The sequence below is a fragment of the Schistocerca gregaria genome, chromosome 8 (assembly GCF_023897955.1).
Source record: "Schistocerca gregaria isolate iqSchGreg1 chromosome 8, iqSchGreg1.2, whole genome shotgun sequence".
Taxonomy (NCBI): Eukaryota; Metazoa; Arthropoda; class Insecta; order Orthoptera; family Acrididae; genus Schistocerca; species Schistocerca gregaria.
Window position 1 is genome coordinate 124,728,523 of NC_064927.1, and position 14,255 is coordinate 124,742,777.

Genomic DNA, 14,255 nt, shown 5'->3' on the forward strand with positions numbered 1-14,255 from the left:
GACTATGAGAAAGTACAGTGAATTGTCAGAAGAAGAATTACAAGAATTGTAAGATTCATGTGAATTCAGTCCGAAGAGGACGTTATTGAAGAAGAAAACTTCAGCAGTGACTCCGAACAATCAACAGAGTAAACAGATGACCACCTGGTTGAAGACGGGAGACAACAAACAGAGAATTACCGACTTTATGTAGGAAAAGATGAAACTATTTGAATAAGTGAACCGCTTCCTTCTTCTTCTTCTAAAACCAAGGACAAGAACATCCTAAAAGTTTTGCCAGGTCCAAAAGCAAGTGCTGAAATTACGGAAAAGGAAGTTGATGCATTTTACCGATCTATTACTGTTGGGATGATTATTTTTCCTTAGGTTAAAAATGTAAAACTAATTGCGGTGCAAAAGCCGCAATGCACCCCCTCATGGAAATATGAAAGCCGCGCCCACGGAATGGTTAAGAAACGGACAGGGCTATACATAATTAAAAAGAAAAGAGTAGATAGTAAATCCACCTTCGCAGCTCACCTCGTACAAGATAGTCACACACTGCACAGTATCGAAAACAAGTCAACGTTACCTTCCTTCAATTGGGCCAACTGGCGGTGAATTGAGGAAGTACGGTACATACTGACGAAACTAAAATGAGCTCTAACATGGAAATTAAGCGTTTTCGGACACATGTCCACATAACATCTTTTCTTTATTTGTGTGTGAGGAATGTTTCCTGAAAGTTTGGCCGTACCTTTTTGTAACATCCTGTATAAGTACAGTGGTGACTAAGGAAAGTGCAACGCACTGTGAATGCTTTCAGGGCAGTTGTGCGTATTGTATCAAATGGTTGAACGTAGTCTCACGAAATTTCTCGATAAAGCTCAAGACAAGCCGACTGAAGCCCCCTAACTCCGACATGCATCAATATTGTGGTCTATTAATACTCCGGAATTTCGTAGCTGCTTGTATACGTTAATAAACATGCTCTTGTAAGCAGTCCACGTTGCGTGCAAGACATCCTATGGCCTGTTAGGGTTCTCTGTGTTTTAACTTTTGCCCATTCGCGCTAGAGGACGTAACTTTACACTCGATCTGGAAGCGTCGCCAGTGCAAGAATTTTAGAATTTTATTAAACCTAGAATAAACTTTTAGCTTTTTATCGGTATAGCACACTAAGTAAAATTTCCAGTATCTCAGAATATAACTTCTTTCAAAGCTACAGCAGACCAGTACCTTCAACGTATCGAAACGTACAGTTTTTATAATCATGAGACGCCAATTTCCCTCACGATATCATTTGGCGTATAACTAAATAATTTCTGCACTTATGTTGTACACACGTAAAATTAGTTTTTGATGTCTTATTATGTACAGTATTTGCATATCCACTATATTACGCCGGGCGGAGTGACATGCCGATTGGGCTACACTTACAGACAACAAGCTTCGGACCTTGAAACCTCTTCCCACGGTTTGGACGACCTCTTCATGCCCTTCTCGGCGGGAGGAGGTTGTTTTGGCCCGGTTACGAATTGGACACTGGCGCTTCAGCAATCGCCGTCTGCTGACGGCTGCGCCGGCGCCGTTCTGCCAATGTGGGCAATTGCTGACGGTACGCCATATTTTAACGTCCTGTCCAAATTTTAATACACAGCGCGTCGATCTTGGACTACCATGTACTCTGGATGTCATTTTAGCTGATTACCCAGGAGCAGCTGCTTGCGTTCTTCGTTTTATCCACTTGACAAACCTGTCTAAGGACATTTGATTATGCCTTTTTTTTAATCCTCTGCCTGTTAATAAGTCTTTTAGAGTGTTGTCCCTTTTAGTTGCTGTTTTAACCTTGTGCCTCGCAGTGCATTCCTAACTTAGCTAATGACCATTGCAGCTGTGTGTCCTAAAACCACAAAAAAAAGCGCGGTTAGAGGCGCCATGTCACGAATCCAATGCCGGAGGTTCGAGTCATCCATGTGGCATGGATGTGTGTTGCCCCCAGCGTAAGTTAGTTTAAACTAGCTCTCATTTCTTATATCCCACTAGGCAGCGGCGTCGCACTTTATACCACATCTATCGTCGCCTGATTTTGACTATAGAAATATGTGGCTACTGAGGAGTTGTTCAACAATCGTACCTTAGTCGTTTTAACAATCTGCGCGCACTTGTTATGCTACCTGGATTGCTTGTAGTAGCGCTTTGGAGCTCAAGGGTGATTCCGTACGAATTGGTGAGCATAACATCAGTGAAAATACAGTTACACGAAATGAAAGCGGTGCAAACCATTCAGATATGCTCAACCTGCAATTTACTGAATAGGTAGTGACAGCTGAAAATTTGTGCCACACCAGAAACTGATTCAAATTTCCTGCTTTTCACAAGAATTTGACTCAGCCTAAGCGCATCTCCGTGACCGAAGTTAACGTGGTACAGATGTCTCCATCTATGATTTCCGAACAGTGCTGTCAGAGGTTCTCACAGTGAACACTTGGGAAACGCGAAACGTGTGGTAACGTAGTCGGTGGAGGACGGCCATGACGCATATTAGCAGGAGGTCCGGGTTCGAGCTGAGGTCGGACATAAATTATCACCTGTCATCGCAGATTCATTCACACTGCCTATTGTTGAAGAAAGATAGCTCGTGGCGCTGCGTCAGTATTGTGGTATACTCACCGCACCAACGCGTGTAGCGTCGAAGAATGCACTACTGGGTTCGTTGCCAGACAACGATCTCCTGCCGCTCAACAATCGGCAAAAGCTCATTCTCACACGTCTGTGCTTTCGTCATCTTTTCTCATCTACAGGAGGGGGGGGGGGGGGGGGGAGGATGGGTGGGTAGTTATTCAGTTATTCACAGAATTTATAAGACTCCTGATAAACGTCCGCCTGTTTAGCTGGGTGCAAACGTGCTCGTATCCCATTCAAGCGAGCCCGGGTTCGATTCCCAGCCGGGTTGGAGATTTTCTCCGCTCTGGGGCTGGCTGTTGTGCTGTCCTCATCATCATTTCACCCTCGTCGCCGGTGCGCAAGTCGCCTAATGTGGCGTCGACTGAAATAATACTTGCACTTGGCGGCCGGACTTCCCCGGATGGGGCCTCCCGGCCAACGATGCCATACGATCATTTCCATTTTTTTCCTGTTAAATAACAATTTCAGAAAGAAATTAGTCGTCAACTGTAAAAGTATTTTTTCCGTTTAACGGTATCTACAAATTAATTTGTCATCTTTAGAAACCTAGGCCTTGGCTACGCATTTTGTGAAGTATAAGAAGGGTATTATAGAAAATTACTTAGTACCAGTTTCGCAGATATCAGTATTTGCCATGGTATGTTCAAAAATCAACGTATTGTATGTGATTATTGTAAAAACACGAAGTAACTGACTGATAATTTACCGTAACTGTACCACGTCTGAACACCCTTACAGCTCAGCTGTACGTCCGTCGACGTACGTTATTCTACGCCATGCTTTGTTGCTCTTCACGGCTAGCCATCCTGGGTCCACATTTCGGCAAGATATTGCCCTTCCACACACGGCGAGAGTTTCCTCTACTCGACTTTGTGCTCGCCAACCATACCTTGGCCAGCAAGATCCGAGCGGTTCTAGCCGCTTCAGTCCGGAGCCGCGCGGCTGCTACGGTCGCAGGTTCGAATCCTGCCTCGGGCATGGATGTGTGTCATGTCCTTAGCTTTAAGTAGTTTTAAGTTCTAGGGGACTGATGACCTCAGATGTTAGGTCTCATAGTGCTCAGAGGCATTTTGAATCAGCAAGATCGCCAGATCTCTCCCCACTTGAGAGAGTGGGCGCATTACAGACAGAACCCTCCAACAAGGTGGGGATTTTGACTATTTAACGGGCCAATTGGACAGAATTCGGCACGATATATCCCTCAGGAGGATATCCAACAAGCCTGTCAAGCAATGTCAAGCCAGTAATTGCTTGCATAACGCCCAGGGATGGACCAACACTGTTTTGACTTGTTCGATTTGTCAAGCTCTCTCTCTTGAAAAAATAATCCATTTTTCTCAAACTGTAATCACTTGTTTGCCTGTGCATGTGCATCACATCTAACGATTTCCGCCCCATTTGGATAATTCCCTTACGGTGAGAGTTTTTTTAATATTTTTAGTGTATATGAGTCATATAAAGCAGTATGTGTGCGTCCACTAACTCAGTAATAAGTACGCTGTTCCGTATCATAATACAGTTCTGTTGCAAGCGTATACAGTGTCCGTCAATGGAACGGCAAGATTGTAGGTGGTGGTGCGCCGGTGAGACACAGGAATGAGGTGCTGCAATTGAAGGCTCCTGGCCCCCAACATCTAGGCAGCACGCATTTTAGCTAAAATGAACAACGTGGCTACGCACTGAAAGCAAATTATCAAAATGGTGATAATTTTCTGCCTTTCGACGTCATTGTAATATACCAATTACGTGGATCGATGTCTAGAAAGGAAAAGACGGGACTCTTACAAGTTTTCGGACCACTTATAACATTCCCGCTGTTAAACGAGGGATAGTTAGGATTCCATACCGATCAGCCAGAGAGCATGTCCTGCACTTTGAGGAGTAAGTGACCCGTCGGTGAGAGGGCCAGAGCTGTGTTCACTGTTATTGCCAAGGGTGGCCTAAGGCAGAACGCGGTGGTGGTGATCTGTCGAATGCCCAGAGGTGCTGGTAAGACGCTGTTAACAGAATACACAACTATTCATGGATACACAGTTGTCTTCTTTCGTGGTTGCCAGCAGCAGGGTAGCAGAAAGGAGACAGCCAACCTGGTACGCACTGACGCCGGCGAGCCATGCTGTCTCGGCGGCCACAGCGGGCAGCCGCGTCACTCTAGGTTGCAGAGCGAACGCAGTGTGGATGTTGCTCTCGGCCCCCTGTGGGCAGCGGCATGGCTAGCAAGTTACCAGGGCGCAGTCATGACGTCGCAGACGAGGCGCCGGAAAGGCACCCAAAAGTTTCGCATGAGGTGGCCGCAATCGTGAACGGATACGCTACGGCCTCTCAGTGAGAGACAGACAGTAACGTTGATGCTTGCTAGTCGGCGCAGCTCGGAGTGGGGGATGTCAGCTACTGCACTGTCCCGGGATTACGGTAGTTTGGCAGCTTGCCAGTTCTTTCAGCTAGACCTCGAGGGGATCTGGTGGTAGGAGGCAGCCCAGTCTTCTTTTCAGGACAGGCGAAGACGTGGCGTCAGCAGTTCTCTGCAGCTAAGTCTTTCAGATTGTGCTGGCTACTGCATTGTAGATGGAAACCATCCAGGCAGAACGTTGGTCGTGCGTCATGTTGATTTTTCTTCGTTACTGCGCTGTATCACCGCGGTACTGTGTATTATTTGTTACCCAAAAAATGGCTCTGAGCACTATGGGACTTTATATCTGAGGTCATCAGTCCCCTAGACTTAAAACTACTAACCTAAGGGCATCACATACATCCAAGCCCGAGGCAGGATTCGAACCTGCGACAGTAGCAGCAGACCGGTTCCGGACTGAAGCCCCTAGAACCGCTCGGCCACAGCGCCCGGCTATAATTTGGTACAGCAAGTAACTGTTGGTAATACTGTGAACATGATCTCGTATGAGCAGCAAAGCTGGTAAAGAATCTGTCAGTGTAATGTATGTGTCTGTATTACTAAAAGTCTAAAACAGCCAACCGGCGACCCAGTCTACTGCGCGTTGCCCGTCTAACAGTTTTTCATGGACAACAAAAATTTGATGGTCATTATTTCTTATAATTATTGAATGAATTCAATACTTTAAAATTCTTCCATAATCTACTCATTAAGAGGTGTAACTTTACGTTAAGGGTTTAACACTATAAGTCAAACTTTTAAAGGTTAGAAGCTGTGTGCATTCCCTGAAACAAATTAACTCACGGCGCGCAAGTTACCCAGATTATATTCATCCCGAATTTGAGAATGAGAGCACTTACCAACTTACAGCAAACTTCACACATAATTTCAAACCTTTGCGGAACTTTCTCTCGCTGAACCCTCCGCCAAATAATGAATAGAGAAAAAGTTTATCGCTTACCACATTTTCACTTTTCAAGCAGTAAAATTTCAATAACTGGTTTTTGTTGTTGTGGTCTTCAGTCCAGAGACTGGTTTTATGCAGCTTTCCATGCTACTCAATCCTGAGCAAGCTTCCTCATCTCCCAGTACCTATTGCAACGTACATCCTTCTGAATCTGTTTAGTGTATTCATCTCTTGGTCTCCCTCTACAATTTTTACCCTGTGCGCTGCCCTCCAACACTAAATTGGTCAGCCCTTGGTGCCTCAGAATATGTCCTACCAACCGATCCCTTCTTCTAGTCAAGTTGTGCCACAAATTTCTCTTCGATTTTATTCAATACCCCCTCATTAGTTATGTGATCTACCCATCTAATCTTCAGCATTCTTCTTTAGTACCACATTTCGAAAGCTTCTATTCTTGTCTACTCTATTTATCGTCCACGTTTCACTTCCATACATGGCCACACTCCATACAAATACCTTCAGAAAAGACTTCCTGACACTTAAATTTATACTCGATGTTAACAAATTTCTCTTCTTCAGAAACGCTTTCCTTGCCATTGCCAGTCTACATTTTATATCCTCTCTACTTCGACCATCATCAGTTATTTTGCTCCCCAAATAGCAAAACTCAATTACTACTTTAAGCGTCTCATTTCCTAATCTAATTCCCGCAGCATCACCCGATTTAATTCGACTACATTCCATTATCCTTGTTTTGCTTTTGTTGATGTTCATCTTATATCCTACTTTCAAGACACTGTCAATTCCGTTAAGCTCCTCTTTTAGGTCCTTTGCTGTCTCTGACGGATTTACAATGTCATCGGTGATCCTCAAAGTTTTTATTTCTTCTCCATGGATTTTAAAACCTACTCCGAATTTTTCTTTTGTTTCCTTTACTGCTTGCTCAATATACAGATTGAATAACATCGGGGATAGGCTACAACCCTGTCTCCCTCCCTTCCCAACAACTGACATGTTAATTTGTTACACTTTTATCGTTAACTCTATAAGCAACATATTTTGCAGATAATATCCGGATGTATCACTGAATGTTTCTGCAAAATTATATTATTGTACGATAAACAGTGTGATTTTTATTAACGTTTAAGGAACCTCGACGTGACGTAGATGACGCTGAGACAAGTAATTTAATACAAGACACAAGGGGGCGCAAATGTCAAGAAATATCCCAAAAGTGGATGAGAAATGTTGAATATGTGACGTCAACAAATGACGTACCTCATCGCACGTTCAACGGTTGAACCTACCCGTCTGTGGTACCTGATCATCCTAATCCAAATCAAGAATTCGTGTTGCTATGGCTCCAAGTCCACGTGCACACCTTTAGTGTATGGATCAAAGGGCTAGAGTCTTCTCTCTGGCAGGCAGTACGTTTTCATTGAATCAGACAAGTGTGTCATTAAGGTTTATTATTTTACTTTACGGTCTCCTGGTCTCAGCTGGTTTAATGCGAAGCACAGCACAATAAAAACATACCGTATCGCGTCAAAGGTAAATGAGTGTAAGCTTACGACCTGTAAAATAACAGTTTTTGCTTAGTTACAGCGAGGACAATAATTTTGTAACTTCTACGCTTACAACAGATCACGTTTACAAAAGGTGTTCGAAAATTGCACCGTTTACTCGAATGCAGGTATTGCATTACGTAATCATCCCTTCACTTCCAAGCCCAACCGCGGCCTGGTCTGCGAGGTACGTCATCTAATTACGTCATATGTTCAACATTTCTCGTCAACTTTTGGGGTATTTTCCGACATTTGCAGCCCCATGTGTCTTATGTTAAATTATATGTCTCAGTGTCATATAAGTCACTCCAGAGGTTTTAAACGTTAATAAGAATCGCTCTCTATAGATCAGGAGATAATATGTCATGGATGCCTACTTTTACCATGATTAAGCCTGAAGTATACGATTTGTCAGTGTGCACTACTTGCCAAAAACGTTTTACACGGACATATAAAGGGGCTTTTCTGCTAAGTGCATTTTGTTTTTGACTTTTCCATTAGTCAATCGGTTTCCGTAGCTGAGCGGTCAGGATGTGTTGTTTTTAAATGTATGTTCTTGTGTCCTTTCCTGTACGTAAAGAGTGTGCTTTAATTGTGTGTAGATGTGTAGTTCATAAAACTGTATCATTTGTAAGCACTTATAAACATAGTTAACACATCAAGTGACAACACAGCTTACCACCGACGAATTACACAGTCTTCTCTTTATGGAAATATTGCTAGAAGGTTTAATGACCGCAATTTGAGACACGGAAAGGGCGGCGTGAAGCAGCGTACAAGCTTGTATGTTTACAAAATATCTCAGGCTCTTTTTGCATTTCAATGTCATTGAAATGAATATTCCCTGGGTTCGTGTAGAGTAATGTTATTGTGTGGCATGTTTATCGCTGATTATTTCGGAGTAAGTTAATTTCAGTGAATTTAGGTAGCTGAGACAAAAGATAGTCGTTATGCGGTAATCACAGGAGTTGAATGAAAACTGCTATTAATTTTGCAAATAAATTGAATGACACTAAAGTTAAACCAGATAATTAAAATGCAAACTTTGTAAAATATATTCGCGTTTCTGTGCCGTTTAACATTGGTAATATTCCAATAAAACGTCTCGGCCGTGCAAAAGGCCAACAACAGTCAATTACAAGCTCGAGCTGTCTTGCGCATTCTCATACTCTGACAAAATAGGTCATTAATTTCCTAACATGTAGGGGTGGTAAAGATACATTTACATCTACTTTTATAATCCGCAAGCCACCCAACGGTGTGTGGCGGAGGGCACTTTACGTGCCACTGTCATTACCTCCCTTTCCTGTTCCAGCCGCGTATGGTTCGCGGGAAGAACGACTGCCGGAAAGCCTCCGTGCGCGTTCAAATCTCCTTAATTTTACACTCGTGATCACCTCGGAAGGTATAAGTAGGGGGAAGTAATATATTCGATACCTCATCCAGAAACGCACCCTCTCGAAACCTTGACAGCAAACTACACCGCGATGCATAGCGCCTCTCTTGCAGAGTCTGCCACTTGAGTTTGCTAAACATCTCCGTAACGCTATCACGCTTACCAAACAACCCTGTGACGAAACGTGCCGCTCTTCTTTGAATCTTCTCTATCTCCTCCGTCAACCCGACCGAGTACGGATCCCACACTGATGAGCAATACTCAAATATAGGTCGAACGAGTGTTTTGTAAGCCACCTCCTTTGTCGATGGACTACATTTTCTAAGGACTCTCCCAATGAATCTCAACCTGGTACCCGTCTTACTAACAGTTAATTTTATATGATCATTCCACTTCAAATAGTTCAACAGGCATACTCCCAGATATTTTACAGAAGTAACTGCTACCAGTGTTTGTTCCGCTATCATATAATCATACAATAAAGGATCCTCCTTTCTATGTATTCGCAATACGTTACATTTGTCTATGTTAAGGGTCAGTTGCCACTTCCTGCACCAAGTGCCTATCCGGTGCAGATCTTCCTGCATTTCACTACAATTTTCTAATGCTGCAACTTCTCTGTATACTACAGCATCATCCGCGAAAAGCCGCTTGGAACTTCCGACACTATCTACTAGGTCCTTTAATTATATTGTGAAAAGCAATGGTCCCATAACACTCCCCTGTGGCACGCCAGAGGTTAGTTTAACGTCTGTAGACGTCTGTCCATTGAGAACAACATGCTGTGTTCTGTTTGCTAAAAACTCTTCAATCCAGCCACACAGCTGGTCTGATATTCCGTAGGCTCTTACTTCGTTTATCAGGAGACAGTGCGGAACTGCATGGAACGCCTTCCGGAAGTCAAGGAAAATAGCATCTACCTGGGAGCCTGTATCTAATATTTTCTGGGTCTCATAAACAAATAAAGCGAGATGGGTCTCACACGATCGCTGTTTCCGGAATCCATGTTGATTCCTACAAATTAGATTCTGCGTTTCCAGAAACGACATAATACGTGAGCAAAAAACATGTTCTAAAATTCTACAACAGATCGACGTCAGAGATATAGGTCTATAGTTTTGCGTATCTACTCGACGAGCCTTCTTGAAAACTGGAACTACCTGTGCTCTTTTCCAATCATTTGGAACCTTCCGTTCCTCTAGAGACTTGCGGTACACGGCTGTTAGAAGAGGGGAAAGTTCTTTATCGTACTCTGTGTAGAATCGAATTGGTATCCCGTCAGGTCCAGTGGACTTTCCTCTGTTGAGTGATTCCAGTTGCTTTCCTATTCCTTGGACACTTATTTCGATGTCAGCCATTTTTTCGTTTGTGCGAGGATTTAGAGAAGGAACTGCAGTGCGGTCTTCCTCTGTGAAACAGCTTTGGAAAAAGGTGTTTAGTATTTCAGCTTAACGCGTGTCATCCTCTGTTTCAATGCCATCCTCATCCCGGAGTGTCTGGATATGCTGTTTCGAGCCACTTACTGATTTAACGTAAGACCAGAACTTCCTAAGTTAAGAGCAGACAAACACCTATAAAACCAAAATGAAAGATAAGTGCACTTAATGATGTCTCTCCCGTCTATCATCATCCTAGATGAAGACCAGAGTAAGCCCGCCTAGGGCCAGAAACGCGCAACTTTTTTCATCAGTCTTTGCGTGAGTAATCCGAAACTAATAAAAACCATTTAATTAGTTCAAATGGCTCTGAGCACTAAGGGACTTAACACCTGAGGTCATCAGTCCCCTAGAACTTAGAACTAATTAACCTAAGGACATCATACACATCCATGGCCGAGGCATGATTCGAACCTGCTACCGTAGCGTTCGCGCGGTTCCAAACTGAAGCGCCTAGAACCGCACCGCCACTGCGTCCGGCACAGTCTTTGTCAAGTAACGCTTCTGTTTACAGTATACACTTTTCTCTAATCATTTCTGCTTCTGTCGAGTTTTGCTATGCAGACGCTGCTGCATCGCTCCGTAGCCCACCTCTCTTTACCGCCGTGGACGACGTAGTACACAACGATCGCAGTATCGACGGACTCCCGGAACCAAGTAAAATGCGCAGCAAAGTGTAAGGGCATCGAAATGCCTGTCCCCGATGCCGTGCGCCCAAACTTTGCGTAACTTGTTATTTGGGAGGAGGGCGGGGGTTGGCCAGATACTGCGGGGTCCGCGATTGATCCCAGTGTGGATCGAAACTCGGGGGCAGGTGTATAGGCAGCACGGCGGCGCGGGCCTCTCCAGGTGGGGCCCTGGAGCAGCGGCAGAGTGTCTGCTAACGAAGCCGCGCCAGCGCTCTGCGCCTCCCGTCACGTCACGTCAGCTCGGGCGGCCGCGTCAGACAGCCACCGACACCCCGCTCTGTCGTCAGGAGAGTGACGCCGGCTTCCCCGCTATTTGAGACGCGTCGCGCAGCGGCGATGCTCAGTCTGTGCCCGCCCAGGCTCACCGTCACAGCGCCCGACCAGACCGACCAACAAGACATGGTGAGTACCGACTCGACCAGCACCACTGCGCCTCTTCTGTGGACACAGCAGGGCGCGCTCCAACCCCTCAATTTTCTAACATGCAGCGTATCTTATTGCTACACCTGTCCCGGGGCGAAAGTTCCAGCTTAAGGATCCTACCATATTATTTGCGAAGCTCTGATCTGGCCTGGTGAAGCAGTCGCGTATTCCGCCCTTTTGTGTAAAACCTGGTCCATTTCTGGTTAATCCATTTCTTCCCAGTGCCTCGTAGGCTCAGCACTAAGTTTTAGAATTTATTTATTTTTTCCACGATGTGTTGGACTGCTTGTGAGATACAAAAATCAGAAAACTTCTGAAATTCTTTCAATTCATGCAGATGAGTTTTTCATAATAAGTTCACTCTGACTGAATTTTAGCCAGCCGGTGTGGCCGTGCTGTTCTAGGGGCTTCAGTCTGGAACCGCGTTACCGCTCCGCTCGCAGGTTCGAATCCTGCCCCGGGCATGGATGTATGTGATGTCCATAGGTTAGTTAGGTTTAAGTAGTTCTACGTTCTAAGGGACTGATGACCTCAGATGTTGTCCTACAGTGCTCAGAGCCATTTGAACCAATTTGAAGGTTTCGACATATTGACTGAATGACTACAAAACTTCCTGTTTAGTTAATTACAACGAATTACCAATTGGGAAAGGGAGTAATTGAGCAATGTTTCCTTTATAGTCCTGTGTTTCAATCTGTAAGAACGGAACCCTTGTAAGATCCCTTTGTTGTCAGTCTATCAGTGTGTCTGTTTGTCTGTATCCCCAACTGTTAACAACCCTTCTTGTTTGGAACAACTAGACGTATCGAGTTCAAAATTTGTGTCACATACTTAAGTCCACGTTTCCTTGGCGGTGTAAAAATTGTAAGCTTCTAATTCAGTGCAATTAAAATATAAGGCCCCTTATGTCACGTATAGGACAATTAAAATATACGGCCATTTATGTCACATATATTTATACTCAAAAACTTAAAACCTATGTGGTATTTCCCCTTGATCTAGAGGGCTGGGTTGGGTTGTTCGGGGGAGGAGACCAGAAAGCGAGGTCATCGGTCTCATCGGGTTGGGGAAGGATGGGGAAGGAAGTAGGCCGTACCCTCTCAAAGGAACTATCCCGCCATTTGCCTGGAGCGATTTAGGGAAATCACGGAAACAGAATGGCCGGACGCTGGGTTGAACCGTCGTCCTCCCGAATGCGAGTCCAGTGCGCTAACCACTGCGTCACCTCACTCGGTCCTTGATCTAAAATCATGCAATTTTGCAAGAAGCAAGGGTTTACAATACAAGTAAAGGGAAAAATCCGAAATCATTATTTTGTAATTATGAAATACGAAAAAAATGTTTTTTTTTTTTTGTTATTTATGATCAGAATTCAAACCTGAAGTTAAACCATTCTCGAAAGTCTTGGAACATATTGCCTGTATCAATATCGATAATAGACAAAAAATTACAAATTCGTCGATTCCCAGAATGGACAAACTGTCCATAAATTGTACAGACGCCAAAGTGCGCGAATCCCATTCACTTCTTAATCTGTTTTCTCTTGTATATTACGACAGTCACTGGAGCATCACAAGGCATGCGCCGCTGTTCTTCGAGGCTTCTTATGCTGAAATACTCATCTGGAGATGTTTGTAAAAGAGCTATTCAGCAACTAAGTAAACGCACACAGCAAAACTGACGAATAATTGAAATTCCTGTAAGTGTCAGTTGATAACAGTACTGAAAGTGTTAGTCATTTGTGCGATTAATATTCACGTAAACCTAAATACAAAGTTTTTAATATTACTTGAAAATACAGCTCTTCGGTTGCACAGGTAAAAAATTTTTAACTTTACTTAGGTTTCAACTGCTCTAAGGCAGCCTTCATCAGAAGTAAAAAAATTTTTACTTCTGATGAAGGCTGCCTTAGAGCAGTTGAAACCTAGGTAAACTAAAAAATTGTTTACTTCTGATGAAGGCTGCCTTAGAGCAGTTGAAACCTAGGTAAAGTTAAAAAATTTTTACCTGTGCAACCGAAAAGCTGTATTTTCAAGTAATATTACAAATTTCGTCTACGGTTGCTGTATTATCGGCCATGTTCAAAATTGCTAAATACAAAGGTCTTAGTTGCTTTAGCGCTCGAAGAAAGCACTTTTGCAGAACAACTTCGTGCGAGCCGATTTTTATTTTCGGAAAGTGTTCAACTCTCATAAATATTATGACGGATTAACGGGCAATACAGCAGTAGTTACATGAACCGTGTGAATTTTTACACGTGGATAGTAAAGTTTAAAACTAGTCGCAAAACCTTAACCGACGAGCACCACTCTTAGCTGCCGGTAGCAGATCGACTTCGGCATCGATAATTGGTACTGACCGATTTATGCCTGAATCCTGGCAACTTACAGTCGGGTATGTGTCGACACAACTCATTCTATCATTCAAATCAATCTGTATTACTATAAGACTCGTGTAAGGTAGGTTCCCTATGAGCTTACCGTTCATCACAAAGAACAGCGATTTCACATTTGCACCGAAAAAGAAAAATCATTTCTGTTGCGAAGGTGAGCCAGTTTTCGACAGGACTTTAATCTGTGATGAAGTCCATGTAGGTCATTTTGTATCGGAGTTCTAGTGCCAAAACATGCAGTGGAAACACGATGAATTCCTTGAACAGAACGCCACCATCTGATGTTAAGGTCATGCTTCTCATCTGTTGGAGTGACAGTGTTCGGAATTCCTGTGATTTTTTGAAGGTGCAACGAGCTATCAACAGCCTGTACTATAGACGTGACTGAGAA

At 43.8% G+C, this 14,255-nt stretch overlaps 1 protein-coding gene across 5 annotated transcripts in view; it reads left to right on the forward strand.

Annotated features, from left to right (window-relative positions):
- Positions 1-11,209: 11,209 nt before the first annotated feature.
- Positions 11,210-14,255, forward strand: part of LOC126284350 (calmodulin-like) — a 204,471-nt gene continuing 201,425 nt past the window's right edge. For 2 of the 5 annotated variants that reach the window (XM_049983212.1, XM_049983213.1), the window contains exon 1: positions 11,334-11,451. In XM_049983212.1, the coding sequence (XP_049839169.1) occupies positions 11,386-11,451 (66 nt within the window). In that variant the 5' untranslated portion in view covers positions 11,334-11,385. Of the gene's footprint in view, positions 11,452-14,255 lie in introns of all 5 variants that reach the window. The other 3 variants (XM_049983215.1, XM_049983211.1, XM_049983214.1) reach the window with 3 other exon arrangements.